The sequence below is a fragment of the Lepidochelys kempii genome, chromosome 1 (genome assembly GCF_965140285.1).
Source record: "Lepidochelys kempii isolate rLepKem1 chromosome 1, rLepKem1.hap1, whole genome shotgun sequence".
In the NCBI taxonomy this organism is placed as follows: Eukaryota; Metazoa; Chordata; order Testudines; family Cheloniidae; genus Lepidochelys; species Lepidochelys kempii.
Genome location: NC_136380.1, coordinates 306,953,382 through 306,970,523, shown reverse-complemented (window position 1 = coordinate 306,970,523; position 17,142 = coordinate 306,953,382). Strand labels below are relative to the sequence as shown.

Genomic DNA, 17,142 nt, shown 5'->3' with positions numbered 1-17,142 from the left:
CGACATCAACGTGGAATGGCCGGGAAAGGTGCATGATGCTCACATCTTTAGGAAATCCGGGATGTTTGAGCAGCTGCAAGGAAGTACTTACTTCCCAGACCATAAAATTACGGTTGGGGATGTTGAAATGCCAATAGTTATCCTTGGCGACCCAGCCTACCCCTTGCTCCCATGGCTCATGAAGCCATACACAGGCAGCCTGGACAGTAGCAAGGAGCAGTTCAACTATAGGCTGAGCAAGTGCAGAATGGTGGTAGAATGTGCCTTTGGACATTTAAAAGCTTGCTGGCTCTGTTTGCTGACTAGGTTAGACCTCAGCGCAACCAATATTCCCATCGTTATTACTGCTTGCTGTGTGCTCCATTATATCTGTGAGAGTAAGGGGGAGATGTTTATGGTGGGGTGGGAGGTTGAGGCAAATCTCCTGGCTGCCAATTTTGAACAGCCAGACACCAGGGCAATTAGAAGAGCACAGGTAGGCACACTGCGCATCAGAGAGGCTTTGAAAACCAATTTCATGACCAGGCTACGGTGTGACAGTTGTATGTGTTTCTCCTTGATGCAAACCCGTCCCCTTTGTTGATTTTAATTCCCTGTAAGCCAACCACCCTCCCCCCTTCGATCATAGCTGGCAAAGGAAATAAAGTCACTATTGTTTTGAAACCATGCATTCTTTCTTTATTAGTTAAAAAAAAAAGGGAGATAGCTGATAAGGTAGCTCAGGTGGGGTTGGGGAGGAGGGAAGACAAGGGCACATTGCTTATGTAGCCACACTGCAAATCAAAACTGTTTGAATGACAGCCTTCTGTTGCTTGCCATCCTCTGGAGTGGAGTGGCTGGGTGCCCTGAGGGCCCTCCCCCCACATTCTTGGGCATCTGGGTGAGGAGAGCCGGTGGTTGTACAGTGGATGCAGCAGCGGTCTGTGCTCTTGTTGGCTTTCCTGCAGCTCTACCAGACACCTGAGCATGTCCGTTTGCTCCCCCATTAGCCTCAGCATTGCATCCTGCCTCTTTTCATCGTGCTCACTTAATGCTGTCCCGGACTCTGCCACTGAATGCCCCCATGCATTCAGCTGTGCCTTATCAGTGCGGGAGGACTGCATGAGCTCAGAAAACATGTCATTGCGAGTGCGTTTTTTTGCCTCCTAATCTGCGATAACCTCAGGGACGGAGATGATAGGGGGAGCATAGAAACATTTGCACCTACAGGGAGATAAAAAGGGAGAGAAAAATTTAAGATAATACATTTCTGAGAACAAAAGGGAGACTCTTTCCACAGTGAATCAAGCAATTCATAGCAGACAGCACATGCTTTAGGTACAAGGTTGCATTTTGCCTTTCACATTGAGCGCCTGCCAGTATTGTGACACATCACACATGGCTGGGCAACAGAATTTGGTTTCCCAGCAGCCATGGTAAGCCAAAGGGTACGCAGGTTTGGCTTCTAACACCTTCATAACATGTGGGAATGTTTTCAAACTGCAGCGTCCTCCTTTCCCATAGCAAGCAATGCTGATTGGGTTTGCCATTTAAAAGGAAGGGCTGCAGTTTTCGAGTGGATGTGCAACACACAGCTCCCTGCACCCCTCCACGTGGCTATTTGGGATGACCCCTTCACCCCTCTCCCCACTGCATGGCTATTCTCAGGGATGATCCCTTTTAGCCAAGCACAAACAGCCCAGCATGAATGGGGTCCTTTTACTGTTCCCTTACAAAAATTACCCTACTTCAGCCAGGTGACCATGAATGATATCACTCTCCTGAGGCTAACACAGAAAGATAAAGACCGAATGTTGCTTGAATGCGACCAAAACCCAGGACCAATCACTGCCATGCTTTGTGCTGCAATGATTCCAGACTACGTGCTACTGGCTTGGCATGGTAAAGTGTCCTACCATGGAGGACGAAATAAGGCAGCCCTCCCCAGAAACCTTCTGCAAAGGCTTTCAGAGTACCTCCAGGAGAGCTTCATGGAGATGTCCCTTGAGGATTCCCGCTCCATCCTCAAACACATTAACAGACTTTTCCAGTAGCTGTACTGGCTGCGAATGAATCCCAAGTCTTCAGGGCAAATCAAACATTAAACACTATTGCTTTTAAACTCTGTACTGTAGTTACAAATGTGCACTCACCAAAGGTGCCTTCTCCGCCTTCAGAGTCGGGGATCCCACCTTGCGAGGGTTTTGGTTCCAGGGTGATGAAAAGGTCCTGGCTGCCGGGGAGAACGGATTCACCGCTTGCCTGCTGCACATTCTCCTCCTCTCATCCACAAAATCCTCCTCTGTGTTGCATGAGACTCCCCCCTGGCAGGTGTCCACAGACAGTGATGGGGCAGTAGTAGGGTTCCCCCCCCTAGAATGTCATGCAGCTGATCATAGAAGTGGCATGTATGGGGCACTGACTCAGAGCGACCGTTTGCCTCCTTTGTCTTTTGGTAGGCTTGCCTGAGCAACTTGACTTTCACGTGGCACTGCTGTTTGTCCCTGTTGTAGTCTCTGTCCATCATGCCCTGTGCGATTTTGGCATATATATTTGCATTTCTTCTTTTTGATCAGAGTTCTGCCTGCACAGATTCTTCTCCCCATACAGCAATCAGATCCAGTGACTCCCGTTAGCTCCATGCTGGAGCTCGTTTGCGATTCTGGGGGGACTGCATGGTCACCTGCGCTGCTGAGCGCGCCACCCCGACCAAACAGGAAATGAAATTCAAAAGTTCCCCGGGCTTTTCCTGTGTACCTGGCTAGTGCATCAGAGTTGAAAGTTCTGTCCAGGGCGGTCACATTGGAGCACTCTGGGATAGCTCCCGGAGGCCAATAACGTCGATTTGCGTCCTCACTGCCCCAAATTCGACCCAGCAAGGTTGATTTTAGCACTACTCCCCTTGTCGGGGAGGAGTACAGAGGTCACTTTAAGAGCCCTTTAGGTCGACGGAATGGGGTTGCTTGTGTAGACGCATTCATTATAAAATCGCAGCTAAATTCGACCTAACCCTGTAGTTTAGACCAGGGCTATGGTAATAGATATGGGAGTAATAGAGAGCATTCCCTCAGAAGAAAGATTCTCAAGGTGCTACTCCATCTTCTTTATCGTTCAGAAGTGTATGGAAGGAGTCTGAGCCAATCCAGATCTCAAAAGGCTCAACAAGTGGATGAAGGAAACGTAGTTCCAGATAGAGACTCTAACTGCTACAGTGTCATCCCTGTCCCCAGGGGAATCTTCTGACTTCAGTGGATCTGACAGATGCACATATCCACAACCCAATCAGACTGGGCCATTGCAGGTTCCTAAGGTTTGCCAATGGCAGGTAGCAGTCTCCATTCAGGACACTCCTATTCAGCTTGTCATTGGCCCTTCTGGATCTTTACAGAGATGGTGGTGGAAATTGTAGGCAAACTCATGTCACCTTCCCTGACGACATCTTAATCAGAGCTCTGTCCCTAGCAACAGCACACTGAGCTACAATCCTCGACCTTGAATCTCCTGCAGGAGCATGGCTTTATTATCAGCATCAAAAAAGCCTTGAGAAGAACCACATCCTGATTGTCAGACAACATGATCCCAGTCACATATGTGAACAACCAAGGGGGCAGCAAGAAGCCCAGCACTACAAGCTGAAGCAATGAAAATCATGCTGTGAGTGGAGAGTTCTCTCCTCTCCCTCAGGGCAACTCATATAAAGGGAGACCTGAATGAAAAGGCACACTAACTCAGCAGGCACAAGGTGAACAGATGCAAGTGATGCCTGAAGCAGGAGGTTATCTAGTTAATCATCCAATTGTTTGGCCTTTCCTTAACCATTTAAGAACCACATAAATGTGTAGAAATCAAAGTAATTCCCCAGGAAAGTGAACCCCAGATCCATGGACAACTCTCCTTACTCCATCGAGTTGGTGTCAGACACCCTGGACCTTGGCTGAGGTGCGCACCTTGGAGATCTTCAGACCCAGGGTATGTGGTCCCCGGAGTAGATGGCGCTCCATATAAACATCATAGATCTCGGAGAGGTCTGATTGGCGTGCGGTGTGTTCCTACCTCACCTGTCAGGCCAAGGTGGTGAGAGTCCTGACGGACAACACAGCCTTGATGTTCTGCATCAACAGGCAAGGGGGAGCGCACTCATCGGCTCTCTGCCAGGAGGCACTTTGGCTCTGGAACTTTTGCGTCAACCACGAGATCCACCTGGAGGCTTGTCACCTCCCTGGCATCAAGAACACACTAGTGGATCACCTCAGCAGGGCCTTTTCCTTTCACCATGAGTGGTCGCTCCACTGCGATGTAGCCTACATGGTCTTCCAGAGGTGGGGAACTCCTCAAGTGGACCTATTCACCACCTGGCAAAACAGAAAGTATCATCTGTTTTGTTCTCGGCAAGGACTCCCTCTCCAGTGACTTCCTCCTGTCGTGGGTGGGGGCCTGATGTACATGTTCCCTCCAATCCCACTCATCACCAAGGTCCTGGCAAAGATCAAGAGAGACAGGGCGCGGGTTAGCATGATCACCCTGGCGTGGCCTCACCATCACTGATTTGGCACATTCATGAACCTGTCAGCAGCCCTTCCCTGGCCCCTGCCCAACTAACCGGACCGGCTGTAACAAGACCACGGTCAGCTCTTACATCTGAATTCATCAGTCCTTTGGTTCAGTAAAAACTATGTAACTCATTATTTCTTTCAAAATGGCCCTAACTTGTTCTCTGGACATCAGAAAAACTGACAGTCTGATATGTTGACATTTTTCCACTAGTGCTTCATAATTTCTGTGCACCTTTTTAGGATTCACAGGACTGTTCTGATTTGCCTTTGTGTGGGGGAAGGAGGAGGAAGGTATGCGAGGGAGTAGTATTTTAGTTAAAAGATATTTTTTAAAACTCCAGCGTGTACTGTATGGACAACACTTAAAATAACATTTTCTCTTTTCAAAAGGACATTTTTCCTTCAATCCCTTATTTTCTGTCACATAAAAAATAAATTGCAAGCCTGGAAATGAAGTCATTAGATTAATTTGTACTAGCTACCAATTGATTGATGAATTATTTATTGAAATGTAATATACAAGTGATTATTAGCAGCTTTAAAGAGGAAACAAAATTAAAATAAGTTGGTTCATATCAACCATTATTAGAGAAACCCTATTCCTTACTGAGCAGCAGCTTTGTTTGTATAAAAATATCATTTTTCATTACACAAGTTATTTGGTGTATGAAAACTGATGAGAAAGCAAATCTGGGTAATTTAGCTTTTGGAGGTCATTGTTTTCATAGCGATAGAGCCAGTTTAAACCTAATTAAAACACAAGTAAAAATTTACCTCCAGAGCCCTCTGCTGGTAAATTAGGTAAACAATGTTTGCAGTAGTCGGATAATTACCCAGTAGTTTAACTGTGCTCCCTTGACAGTTAATTAAACATGAGCACTACTTTAATAGCATTTTACAAAGTGAAGGCCCACAAGTAGTTTTGATTTGAAATGGGTTTTAGTTCTCCAGAACATTATACAGTGCATTTGTGAGTTTCAGTTCGAGATAAAGCTGCAGCTTTGTCATTCAGTTAAAAAAAATAAAACATGTTGAAGTAAAATCATCATAGAGAACTGGAAATATTTTTTTTTAAATGTGGGCATTATAATAGTATGGAACAGGGGTCAGCAACCTTCAGCACGCAGCCTATCAGGGTAGTCCACTGGCAGCTCCTGGTGGGCGCGGTTTGCCGTTCCCGGCCAATGGTTATATAAAAGTAGCAAGATGGTTATATAATGGGGAAAAAAAAGTTCTTGTTTTTAAATAAGAGAGACTGATGCATTTAGATAATAGGTAGTAAACCCAAAGCAGCTACCTTTAAATATGAATAGTGGGATAATTGGTTTACATTTCATACTTGTAGAACAGGTATCTCTTTGCCTCTTCAGCATGCTTTTTATAACCCAAGAGGTCAAATTAAATCAGCTTAGTCAAACAGGTCTAATATTATGACACTGGGTTACTACATTGTTAGTGTAAATTATATTTTTGGAGTTTGAAGAGTAGTTTTTGCCTTAACTTAAAATAAATCTGGCAAAAACTTAAATGTTGATGGGTTTTATAGAATAATTTGGGTTTGAGGGGTTGTCTTATGAGTTCTGCCCACTCTGTCATTGAATTTGATTGTTAACTATAACCCTATTGTCTGGGTTTGTCAGATTCAACCATTGATGGGACAAAAGAATGTTTTTACATAGCTTTATAAATTAAGAACAATCCCATGTCATTTCTATGTAAAAATCGCTCTTTAAAAGCTGTGACACACCAATACTGCACATGTAGAACACTGTATTGTAAGGCATATCAGTTTCATGATTGTGAAGTGGAAAATTCCAGACATACCCAACCCCTTGGTTTTTGGTTGTTTTGTTTTGATTAAAAATATCCAGGTCTATGAATATTCATGTAAAGTTTACTTTGTTTATGTGTAGGTTGAACAATACCATAATGTCATCTTTCATGGTCCAGAAGGAAGTTTGCAAGACTACATAGCACACCAGATAGCGCTCTGTATGAAGGTAGTAAACAAGCGTACAAAATAAATAATTCTAGAAAAGAGCATGTAAAGCTTCCCTAAACCTGTGAATTTTCAACACAGAAAAAGCAAGTGGCTGCCGGATTCACCTGTGAAATAGTTAAAGTTGAAGTGGATGCTGATTTCTCCAAGGAGCAGCTTGCAGAATTATTCATCAATAACGGTAAGATTATTTCAGTAGATCTATTTTGATAAGCAGAGGGCTACTTCTAAAGATGCTTTCACAAGAAACAGTAAAGCATGTTGTATAGCTTACAGCATATTTTTAATAGAGATCTGAAAATCTCACAAATTCTGGAGAAGGAAACAAGGGTCTCAAGTGAGCTAGTGCTAAAGATGGCAGTCCAAAAATGAGCTTTGTGTAAACTTTATGCCTTTTACATTAATGGATTCTTAATATTTTTTCTCCTATTCCCTTTCATGTTTCCTTATGTTAGTGAACATTTCACTTGATTTCCAAGGTTCAGACCTGTTGAACCAGAAATATAAGAACATTGCTACTTTATCATGCCTGCTGGCTGAATACAGCACTTTATTCTCCAGAGCTGTCAGCATCTTTCGCAAGCAATGAAAAATAGTTTTTAAAAATTCTATAAAGAAGTTGAAAAACAGAATTGCAGGTATTATTTTCTGGAAAAAACAAGGAAATTATATATATAGAGAGAGATCCAATAAACTGGATTAAAGAAAAAACAAATACTGATTATCCTAAATGGAATATTAGCTAGAGTTATTCTACTTATCCAGTTCTTAAGTTTTGAACTTATTTGTACTTTTACTGTCTACTGGAATTTTTCACAACAGCCATAAGAAGAATGCCATTTCTCAACTTCAGTTTATTAAAACAATAGGCTTCAGACTGTGTGAGAGTCCATATTAATGAATGTCTCCAATTCCAGGAGACCTGGATAAATGTAGTGAGCCATTTCTATAGGATCACTTTTAGTCCTTTTAAAATAAGTGGGTTGTTTGTTGTTTGTTCTACATAGCCTTTTTTGAAAACCCAGATTGTTGTGATACTTCATTATTTATTGCTTAAATACTATATTTTTCTGATTGGTAGGTGGTGTGTTAAATATTGAACTAATCGTATTCTCCAGTTTTCCATGGTATTACATTTAACAGCATACAAGCACATCTCTTATTTGGAATACTAGAATAGTGTTATGTTAACACAACGTTATTTCCCCTTAAGAGAGCTTTCACTGCATACATCTTCTTTAATCTGTCCAGTACTTAATAAATACTTCTCTTCACTGTGGCTCAAAGTTTCAACTGTCAGTGAGAGCAATGGGTTTTCAGCACCTCTGAAAATCAGATTTGTTCTTTAGATATTTTAAATGTGGATTTAAGTGCCTAACTGTAGGCATCAATCCATGTGTATTTTGTCTCATTGCGACAGAACAAAGTTAAATTCCTGTTGTTAGTGTAATGTGAACCACTTTTTAAAACAACAGTAAAGTTATACAAGGGTTGAAATATCCCACAAAGATATTTTGAGCAGCATACTAATTCTTGAAATTGTTCTGGTCAGTATGCCCTAACTATAATTTTGGGATGACCAGTAAAGAAGAATAAAAAAGAGAGATGACTAAGTAACGAAAGCTGATAAGGAAGGCAGGATGGACTAACACCAAACTTGGTAAAAAAAAAAACCGGGAGAAAAACTAAGGAGGGGAGAGCATAGAAGAGGAATTGAATGTGGGAAAGAGAGGGATAGAGCAGACACATAATGGGATTCTGCTCTGCCCTGTAAGGTTTGTTGTTTTGTTTTGTTTTTATTTGTAAAAAAGAGAGAGTCTGAGAAAAAGAAAACGGAATAGACAAAAAAATTGGGGGAGAATCAAGAAATGGTAAAGAAAAGAGAGAATACATTTAGTATTTAGGCTAGTTAAATGTGTTTTATTTTCCCCAGGTCATCGTATTTCTGTGAATAGAATCCTATAGCCTTCCTAGTTTGATGAGAAGGCAGGTGTTGATTAATAACAAGAATTTTTGTTATAAACTGGGGACGCATCACTTGGAAGTAACAGAGGAAGAGAAGGAACTCGAAGTATTGGTTGATCAGAGGATGACTATGAGCTGCCAATGTGATATGACTGTGAAAAAAGCTAATGCGGTCTTGGGATGCATCAGGCAAGGTATTTCCAGTAGAGATAAGGAGGTGTTAGTACCGTTATACAAGGCACTGGTGAGACCTCATCTGGAATACTGTGTGCAGTTCTGGTCTCCCATGTTTAAGAAAAATGAATTCAAATTGGAACAGGTACAGAGAAGGGCTACTAGGATGATCTGAGGAATGGAAAACCTGTCTTATGAAATGAGACTCAAAGAGCTTGGCTTGTTTAGCCTAACCAAAAGAAGGCTGAGAGGAGATATGCTTGCCCTCTATAAATATATCAGAGGGATAAATACCACGGAGGGAGAAGAATTATTTAAGCTCAGTACCAATGTGGACACAAGAACAAATGGATATAAACCGGCCATCAGGAAGTTTAGACTTGAAATTAGATGAAGGTTTGTAACCATCAGAGGAGTGAAGTTCTGGAACAGCCTTCCAAGGGAAGCAGTGGGGGCAAAAGACCTATCTGGCTTCAAGACTAAGCTTGATAAGTTTATAGAAGGGATGATATGACGGGATAGCCTAATTTTGGCAATTAATTTATCTTTAAATATTCATGGTAAATAGGCCTAATGGCCTGTGATGGGATGTTAGATGGAGTGGGATCTGAGTTACTACAGAGAATTCTTTCCTGGGTGTCTGGCTGGTGAGTCTTGCCCACATGCTCAGGGTTTAGCTCAGGGGTTTCAAACACGCAGCCCGCGGGCTGCATGCAACCCGTGGGGCTATTTTCTGCGGACTGCCAACTCCCCGCAGCCCCCCCCGCCCACCAGCATTTACCTAGAGCGGCTCTGGCCTGGCGCGACCAGGGACAGGGCAGGCTCCCTCCCTGCCCTGCCCCCGTGCCGCTCTGGGAAGCAGCCGGGACCTGGGGGCACAGGGGTCTGTGTGTTGCCCTGGCCGCTCCTCCAGCTACCTTCCCCGAAGCTCTCATTGGCCACGGTTTCCTGTTCCCAATGGAAGCTTTGGGGGAGGTACCTGGAGGAGCGGCCAAGGCAACACACAGACCCCTGTGGCCCCCCGCCCCCACTTCCCTCAGGTCCTGGCTGCTTCCCGGAGCGGTGCGAGGGCAGGGCAAGGCAGGCAGGGAGCCTGTCCTGCCCTCGGTGCGCGCCGGGCCGGACTTGCCCCCAGAACCCCTCCTGCAGCTGAACACCCTGCTGCACCCTGCACCTCTCCTGCACCCCGCACCCCTGCCCTGAGTCCCCTGCTGCACCCTGCACCCTTCCTGCACCCCCTGGGGGCAGGGAGGGGGTAGAGTTGGGGTGGGGATTTCAGGGAAGGGGTTGGAATGGGGGCAGGGAAGGGCTGGCATGGGGGCGGGGCAGCAGAGTGGGGATCAGTGATGCGGCCCTCAGGCCAATGTACTAGTCCTCTTGTGGCCCTCGTGGTCATTTGAGTTTGAGACCCCTGGTTTAGCTGATCGCCATATATGGGGTCGGGAAGGAATTTTCCTCCAGGGCAGATTGGCAGAGCCCCTGGGATTTTTTCGCCTTTCTCTGCAGCATGGAGCATGGGTCACTTGCTGGAGGATTATCTGCACGTGGAAGTCTTTAATCCATGATTTGAGGACTTCAGTAGCTCAGACATAAGTTAGAGGTTCGTAACAGGAGAGGGTGGGTGAGATTCTGTGGCCTGCGTTGTGCAGGAGGTCAGACTAGATGGTCATAATGGTCCCTTCTGACCATAAAGTCTATGATTCTATATTATTGATGAGACTGGGGCAAACTGCTGGTTGCTACTGTCACTGACAAAATTTAACAAGATAGCGTTCTAAAATAAATAAAATTGACATGAAACAGGTAACTTTTTTTTTCTGATTTAAGTGCTAGCATAATAATGCATTTTAATGGGCTTTTTTATATTTATATTGACAGAGCTGTGATGATTTACCCAAGCTGGGAATCTGGCCCATTATCACTTTAAAAAATAAAACAAGTAATAGCTGAGGATGGGTTCTTGAGTTTCTTATTGGGATGAGAAATTTTGAGAACTCATACAGACAAGCATACGCAGAATTCTTAAGCAGGGCCTTTGTTTTAAAATACACTGGTTTTTTTGTGATTTTTCATTTGTGCTTCATTCTCTGGTAGTCAAAAAAGCGAACAGAATATTGGGAATCATTAAGAAAGGAATAGATAGTAAGACAGAAAATATATTGCCTCTATATAAATCCATGGTACACCCACATCTTGAATATTGCATGCAGATGTGGTCGCCCCATCTCAAAAAAGGTATATTGGAATTGGAAAAGGTTCAGAAAAGGGCAACAAAAATGATTTAGGGTATGGAACAGCTGCCATATGAGCAGAGATGTGTAAGACTGGGACTTTTCAGCTTGGAAAAGGGACGACTAAGGGGGGATATGATAGAGGTCTATAAAATCATGACTGGTGTGGAGAAAGTAAATAAGGAAGTGTTATTTACTCCTCCTCATAACACAAGAGCTAGCAGTCACCAAATGAAATTAATAGGCAGCAGGTTTAAAACAAACAAACGGAAGTATTTTTTCACACAACAGGCAGTCAGCCTGTGGAACTCCTTGCCAGAGGATGCTGTAAGGCCAAGACTATAACAGGGTTCAAAAAAGAGCTAGATAAATTTATGAAGGATAGGTCCATCAATGGCTATTAGCCAGGATGGGCAGGGATGGTGTCCCTAGCCTCTGTTTGCCAGAAGCTGGGAATGGGTGATAGGGGGTGGATCACATGATGATTATCTGTTCTGTTCATTCCTTCTGGGGCACCTGGCATTGGCCACTGTTGGAAGACAGGATACTGGGCTAGATGGACCTCTGGTCTGAACCAATATGGTCGTTCTTATGTTCTGTGTTCTTATGCTCATACCTAATTGAGATTTTGTCATGAATGCAGTTCTTCACTTTTTGTACAGAATTTGAGTATGGGATCATGCTCTTATGTATGAAGTTATTCCCAATAACTCATGTGAATAATGATACATAAAGGTAAGAACCAGTGCCTTAATTGCCATGGCCACAGTGTCAGATAATTTCTGAGCAGCATCATAGCTCTTATCAAAACTGGTAAAATATAGATGTGAGAAAGGTAAATTTAATAAATTGATAGAATTTGTAAATTTTGTCCTCATAGAAAATACATTTTTATCGTTGTACAGCGGGATAGTTGGTTTCACATTAAGCAGTAAAATACATAGGATATTTTTATATAATGTCTTTCATATAAATAATCAGTTGCGGTGGAACACCGTTATAAGTGGGGTGCTGAAAGCCAGCCCCCTTATACCTGTCTATGCCCCACCCCGAGCTGGGGCCAGGAACAGCGCTGTGTCTCCAGGAGGGGGGGACCTAGACAGAGGTAAGGGGGCCGATGCTGGGGCCACAGCTGGGGGCGGGCACAGGTCCAGGAGCAGAGCCCCAGGGTGCAGGGCTTGCAGCCAGGATCCCGGGAGCAGAGCCCCCAGAGCAGGGCCGGCAGCCAGGACCCTGAGTGGGGGGGAGGAGGGAAGAAGCAGAGTCCCACATAAAACCTGGGGGTGCTGCAGCACTCCCTGCACCCTTAGTTCCCACACCTATGTAAATAGTATTCAAAAGCATTTTACAAAGTCACTACAAATAATACAGTAGAGTTTAACACACAAAGAGACGTGATGCTGAATTGGAGATACAGAAATGCTATCTCACAGTGCAGCAACTTCAAAGAAAGATGAGACTTGTGCCAACCATGACCAGGTTGCATGGAGAGGCAGAGGAGGCTGGAGTAAGTGGTTTGGGGATTAGAGAGAGACTTGACCTGTGCTGTTGGGTGGAGTGAGTTTATGGAGTTTTAAAGGGGACAATTTTGAACTGAAGCTTGATGTTATTGGGGAGCCAGTGGAATTGTTTGAGGTTGGGGATGATGTGGTTATGGATAGAAACCTTCCAGACTTGCCTCACCCTGGAGAGCTAGGATTCAGAAAAGCTATAAAGAAAGCAGTTGTAGTGAGAAGTGATTGAGCCATGCAGATTTGAACAGAGGTGAAATCAGTGCAATATCTTAAGTGGATAATGTTGTGAACGTGATAAACAAGTACATTTGAAAACATGGAATATATCAGAGAAGAAAAATTTCAAGTTATGATTGATGTTAAGGTTAAGTCACATACACTGTCCTCATGCTCAGTGTTCACTCTAATTTTTCCCACCCATGTGCAGAATGTATTTTGTTAGGTGCATCAGTATGGAGGTGATGTGTGACACGTGTGATGTGTGACCTCCATATTGGTGCACATAACAAAATTCATGTGGCGGGGTGGGGCCGAGGTGTTCAGAGTGTGGAAGGGGACTCAGGGTTGGGTAGAGGGTTGGGATTTGGGCTCTGAGGTGGGGCTAGGGATGAAGGGCTCAGGCAGAGGGTTGGTGGGTGTGGGGGGCAGTGAGGGCTCTGGCTGGGGATGCAGACTTTGGGGTGAGGCTGGAGATGTGGGGTTCAGGGTTGGGGTGCAGGGGTGCAGTGGAGCTCCCTGGGGCTACAGTGGGGAGAGAGGGTTCCCCTCCAGCTCTTTCCCCGCAGCAGCACCTGGGCTGGTGGGGAGAGGCGCATGTCCCCTGGCTGCAGCAGGCTGGGGGGAGGCCACCTGTTGCCGACCGAAGCAGGTTCGGAGCCAGGCTGGGTTGGAGCTGGGGAAGAGGGGGGGTGCCATGGCAGGTCCAGGGCTTGGGAAGAGGCACCTCTCCCCACCTCAGTCCTGAGCGCCTGCGCAGCACTAAATAGGTAGCTGCATGGCCGCGCAACTTAGAAGAAACTTAGCTCATAGGAGGGATCATCCTAACTTTAGGAAAGGCAGTTTAGGAATGTGGAAGCTAGTTAAAAATGCGTAGCCAAAAGACTAGCCATGTGGCACATAATAGGGGCCTGTAAAGAACAGACATGCCTTTAGAGCCTATGATCCCTAGTGTCATGCATTAGCAGATGTTTAAGCAATGAAGTACAAAGTTAAAGGATAAATGGTTAATTTTCGACATGGAAATAGGTTAATAGTAGAAAGTTCCAAGGACCTGTACTAGGACTGATTTGACTTTCATATATTTACTCATGATCTGAAAAGAAAAAGAAAAAAACAGTGAAGTAGCAAAATTGTGCTTGACACAGTTATTTAAAGACTAAAGATTGTGAGAAACCTCAAAAAGGTCTAACAACGTTGGGTCAGTAGGTAACACAATGGCAGCTGAAATTCAATCTTAGACAATTTGTTGTTTTTATTGTTTTATATTTATATTGCAGTGGCACACAGATGCCTTAGTCAGAGTATGGTACCATGCATATATATATATAGAGAGAGAGAGAGAGACACATCTCTGCCCTGAAGAGTTTATGGTCTAAGAAAACAAATGGCAAACCAAGATTAGGCAAGATGGAGGGTGGAATATAATCACATGTATACAATTTTTATATACATTTTGCAATTTTTTTGATGTTATAGATAAAGAGGCAACTATCCCCAACTATGCCTCAACCTAGCTATCATTAATTGGCTGGTTTCCTATAGGCATCACATAAGAGGTGGGTCTTGAGGAGGAATTAGAATGCAGAGCGGGTAGTGTCCCCATGAGTCAGTTCAGGGAAGGCAAACTAACACAGTGTGGGAAAAAAGAGTGTCTTATGAATCTGGAATGACCATTACATCACTGCCTTGTGTACTGGTGTAGGCTTTACGGTGTGCCAGAACGAGTAGGAACAAGCACATTCCCAGAGATCTTCTTGGCTCACCATCTTTTCTTCTCCACCTCTGAAGCAGGGATCATTGTATTAGGATACTGAAGTTAGTAGTAAATGTGAAGATGAAATGGTATTCAGTTTAGGATTCTTTCTTTATATAATAACTTCAAAAAACATTCTTTTCTTACTATATAGTATAATTTTTTTCCCCTGCTGTTTGGTATTTCCATTTCGTTTTTGAACACTAAATGTTGCATAATCCATTCAATCTGTACTATTTTCCCCATAATTTTAAAAGGCAAAAATAAAAAAAAGTTTCTCAAGCAGCATGCTAATGCTAAATGTAATATTTGTAAATAAAAAGTAATTTGCACAAGTAGATATTAATGGGTTCTTTTTGTTACAGCTTGTCTGGTCCCAGTGAAACAGCTTTCTGTGAGCAAGAAAACCATTGTGATTTTAGAGAATCTGGAAAAAGCTTCATTATTTGATTTACTGGGAGACTTTCTGGCACCTCTTGAGAATCGTGGTTCTGAAAATCCTTGCACTTTTCAAAAAGGTATTAAAAACAAAGTTGAGTAGAGAAATATTTTTTATAATAATACAGGTTTAATATAATAATGTGTGGAGAGTTTATTTTGAGGATTAAGATTCTATAGTTTTGCTGGTTTTATATATAATTTCAAACTATCTGTTCTCAACTGTATGTGAGAAATGTTAGTTATTTTTTATTTGTAATTTAATTGCATTTATTAGAAACATATATAATGCTGCTTGCTTTTAATAATCATTTACGTAGATTGTAGGAAAGCTTTTGATTATTGCAGTAAAATGTCTTTTGGTTCATTTTTAGCAAATGGTGTGCCTGATGCATATTACTTTCATGAGAACTGCTTTCTAATGGGGACAATTGCAAAGTCTCGTCTCCAAGGCTCTGACTTGTTGGTTCAGCAACATTTCCGCTGGGTTCAACTAAGGTGGGATGGGGAACCAATCCATGGCTTGCTTCAAAGGTTTTTAAGAAGGAAAGTTATAAATAAGGTAAGAAACACTGAAATTGGCTACAGTATTTTGTTCAGAAGAAAGTATGCAGTGCTATTGCCGAAAGAATAGCCAGCCACATAGTGAATTGTTCAGAAAAAGTGACCCTTTTATTTAAAAAACTTGTGAGCATACAATATCATAACTATTCCACACCAAAAACTACACTAAAATAACAATGTTACAGAACATTAAAAACAAACAAAAGTCAGTTAGAAGGATAAATGTACCATGTCTATAAATATAGTTATTAGTTAATTAGCATGACCTCACTTGATTGGCATAAAGACACAGGGCTGCCACAGACAGTAGTAAAGGTAGTTACCTTTTGTTTGCAAATATCTACATGAAAAAGATCTCTTTGAAGGTGTTTATAATCCTGTAACTGTACATGGTAATAGAATATGAAGCAAAAATAGAAGTCTTTTCCCAGAGAGTCTACAATCTAAAGATGTAAGTGGATCTGATACAGTTAAGTGTCCTGTGTATCTCTGCTAGGCTTAACAGAACAAAAGCGTTTTCAGAAGCAATTTGGAGAAAAGGAAGGGCTTAGCATACATTGGAAAAAAAAAGTTAACATCATTCTGGGGTGTATTGGCAGGAGTGTTGTAAGCAAGACACAGAAAAATAATTCTTCCGCTCTACTCCATGCTAATTAGGCCTCAGCTGAAGTATTGTGTCCAGTTCTGGGCACCACATTTCAGGAAAGATGTGGACAAATTTGAGAAAGTCCAGAGAAGAGCAACACAAATTATTAAAGGTTTAGAAATCATGACCTATGAGGGAAGATAGAAAAAAATGGGTTTGTTTAGTCTGGTGAAGAGAAGACTGAGAGAGGACATAACATTTTCAAGTTCATAAAAGGTTGTTACAAGGAGGAGGGAGAATAATTGTTCTCCTTAATCTCTGAGGATAACACAAGAAGCAATAGGCTTAAATTGCAACGAGAGCTGTTTAGATTGGACATTAGGAAAAACTTCCTAACTGTCAGGGTTGTTAAACACTGGAATAAATTGCCTAGGGGGGTTGTGGAATCTGCATCATTGAAGATTTTTAAGAGCAGGTTAGACAAAAACTTGTCAGGGATGGTCTAGATCAGCGTTTCTCAGACTGGGGTCTGCGGACCCATGGGGGTCCCCGAGGATACTCCAGGGGGTCTGCGAGCCCCGCTGATCAAGTCCTCCCTCTACTACTCCCCCTCTCTCTATCTCCCGGAGGCTACTGAAGCCAAACAGGGAGATTTTAGGCTCTAAAAGTGCAGCAGGGCTAAGGCAGGGTTCCCTACCTGCCCTGGCTCTGCGCCGCTCCCGGAAACGGCTGGCACATCAGGGCTCAGGGGGTCTCTGCACACTGCCCTCGCCCTGAGCACCGACTCCACAACTCCCGTTGTCTGGGAACTGTGGCCACCTGAGGTAAGCACTTCCCAGCTGGAGCCCACACCCCTCACTCCCTCCTGCCCGCCAACCCCGTGCCCCAGCCCTCTCCTGCACCCAGACTCCCTCCCAGAGCCTGCACCTTGCACTTCCTTCTGCACCCCTACCCCAGCCCAGAGCCCCCTCCTGCACCCAAACTCCCTCCCAGAGCCCACACCCGGCATCCCCTCCTGCACCCGAACCCCCTGCCCAGCCTGGTGAAAGTGAGTGAGGGTGGGGGACAGCGAGCGATGGAGGCAGGGGGGATGGTGTGAGTGGGGGGGGGGGGCGGGAAGAGGTTGGGCAGGGGTGGGGCCCTTGGGGGAAGGGTTGGAGTGTGGGC

General features: G+C 43.8%; 1 protein-coding gene across 1 annotated transcript in view; it reads left to right on the top strand.

The window, feature by feature from the left end:
* CTTNBP2 (cortactin binding protein 2) overlaps positions 1–17,142 on the top strand; it is a 187,737-nt gene that overhangs the window by 136,759 nt on the left and 33,836 nt on the right. Inside the window, 4 exon segments of the mRNA XM_073328165.2 lie at positions 6,446–6,532; positions 6,613–6,712; positions 14,753–14,905; positions 15,200–15,387. Of these exon segments, the coding sequence (XP_073184266.2) occupies positions 6,446–6,532; positions 6,613–6,712; positions 14,753–14,905; positions 15,200–15,387 (528 nt within the window).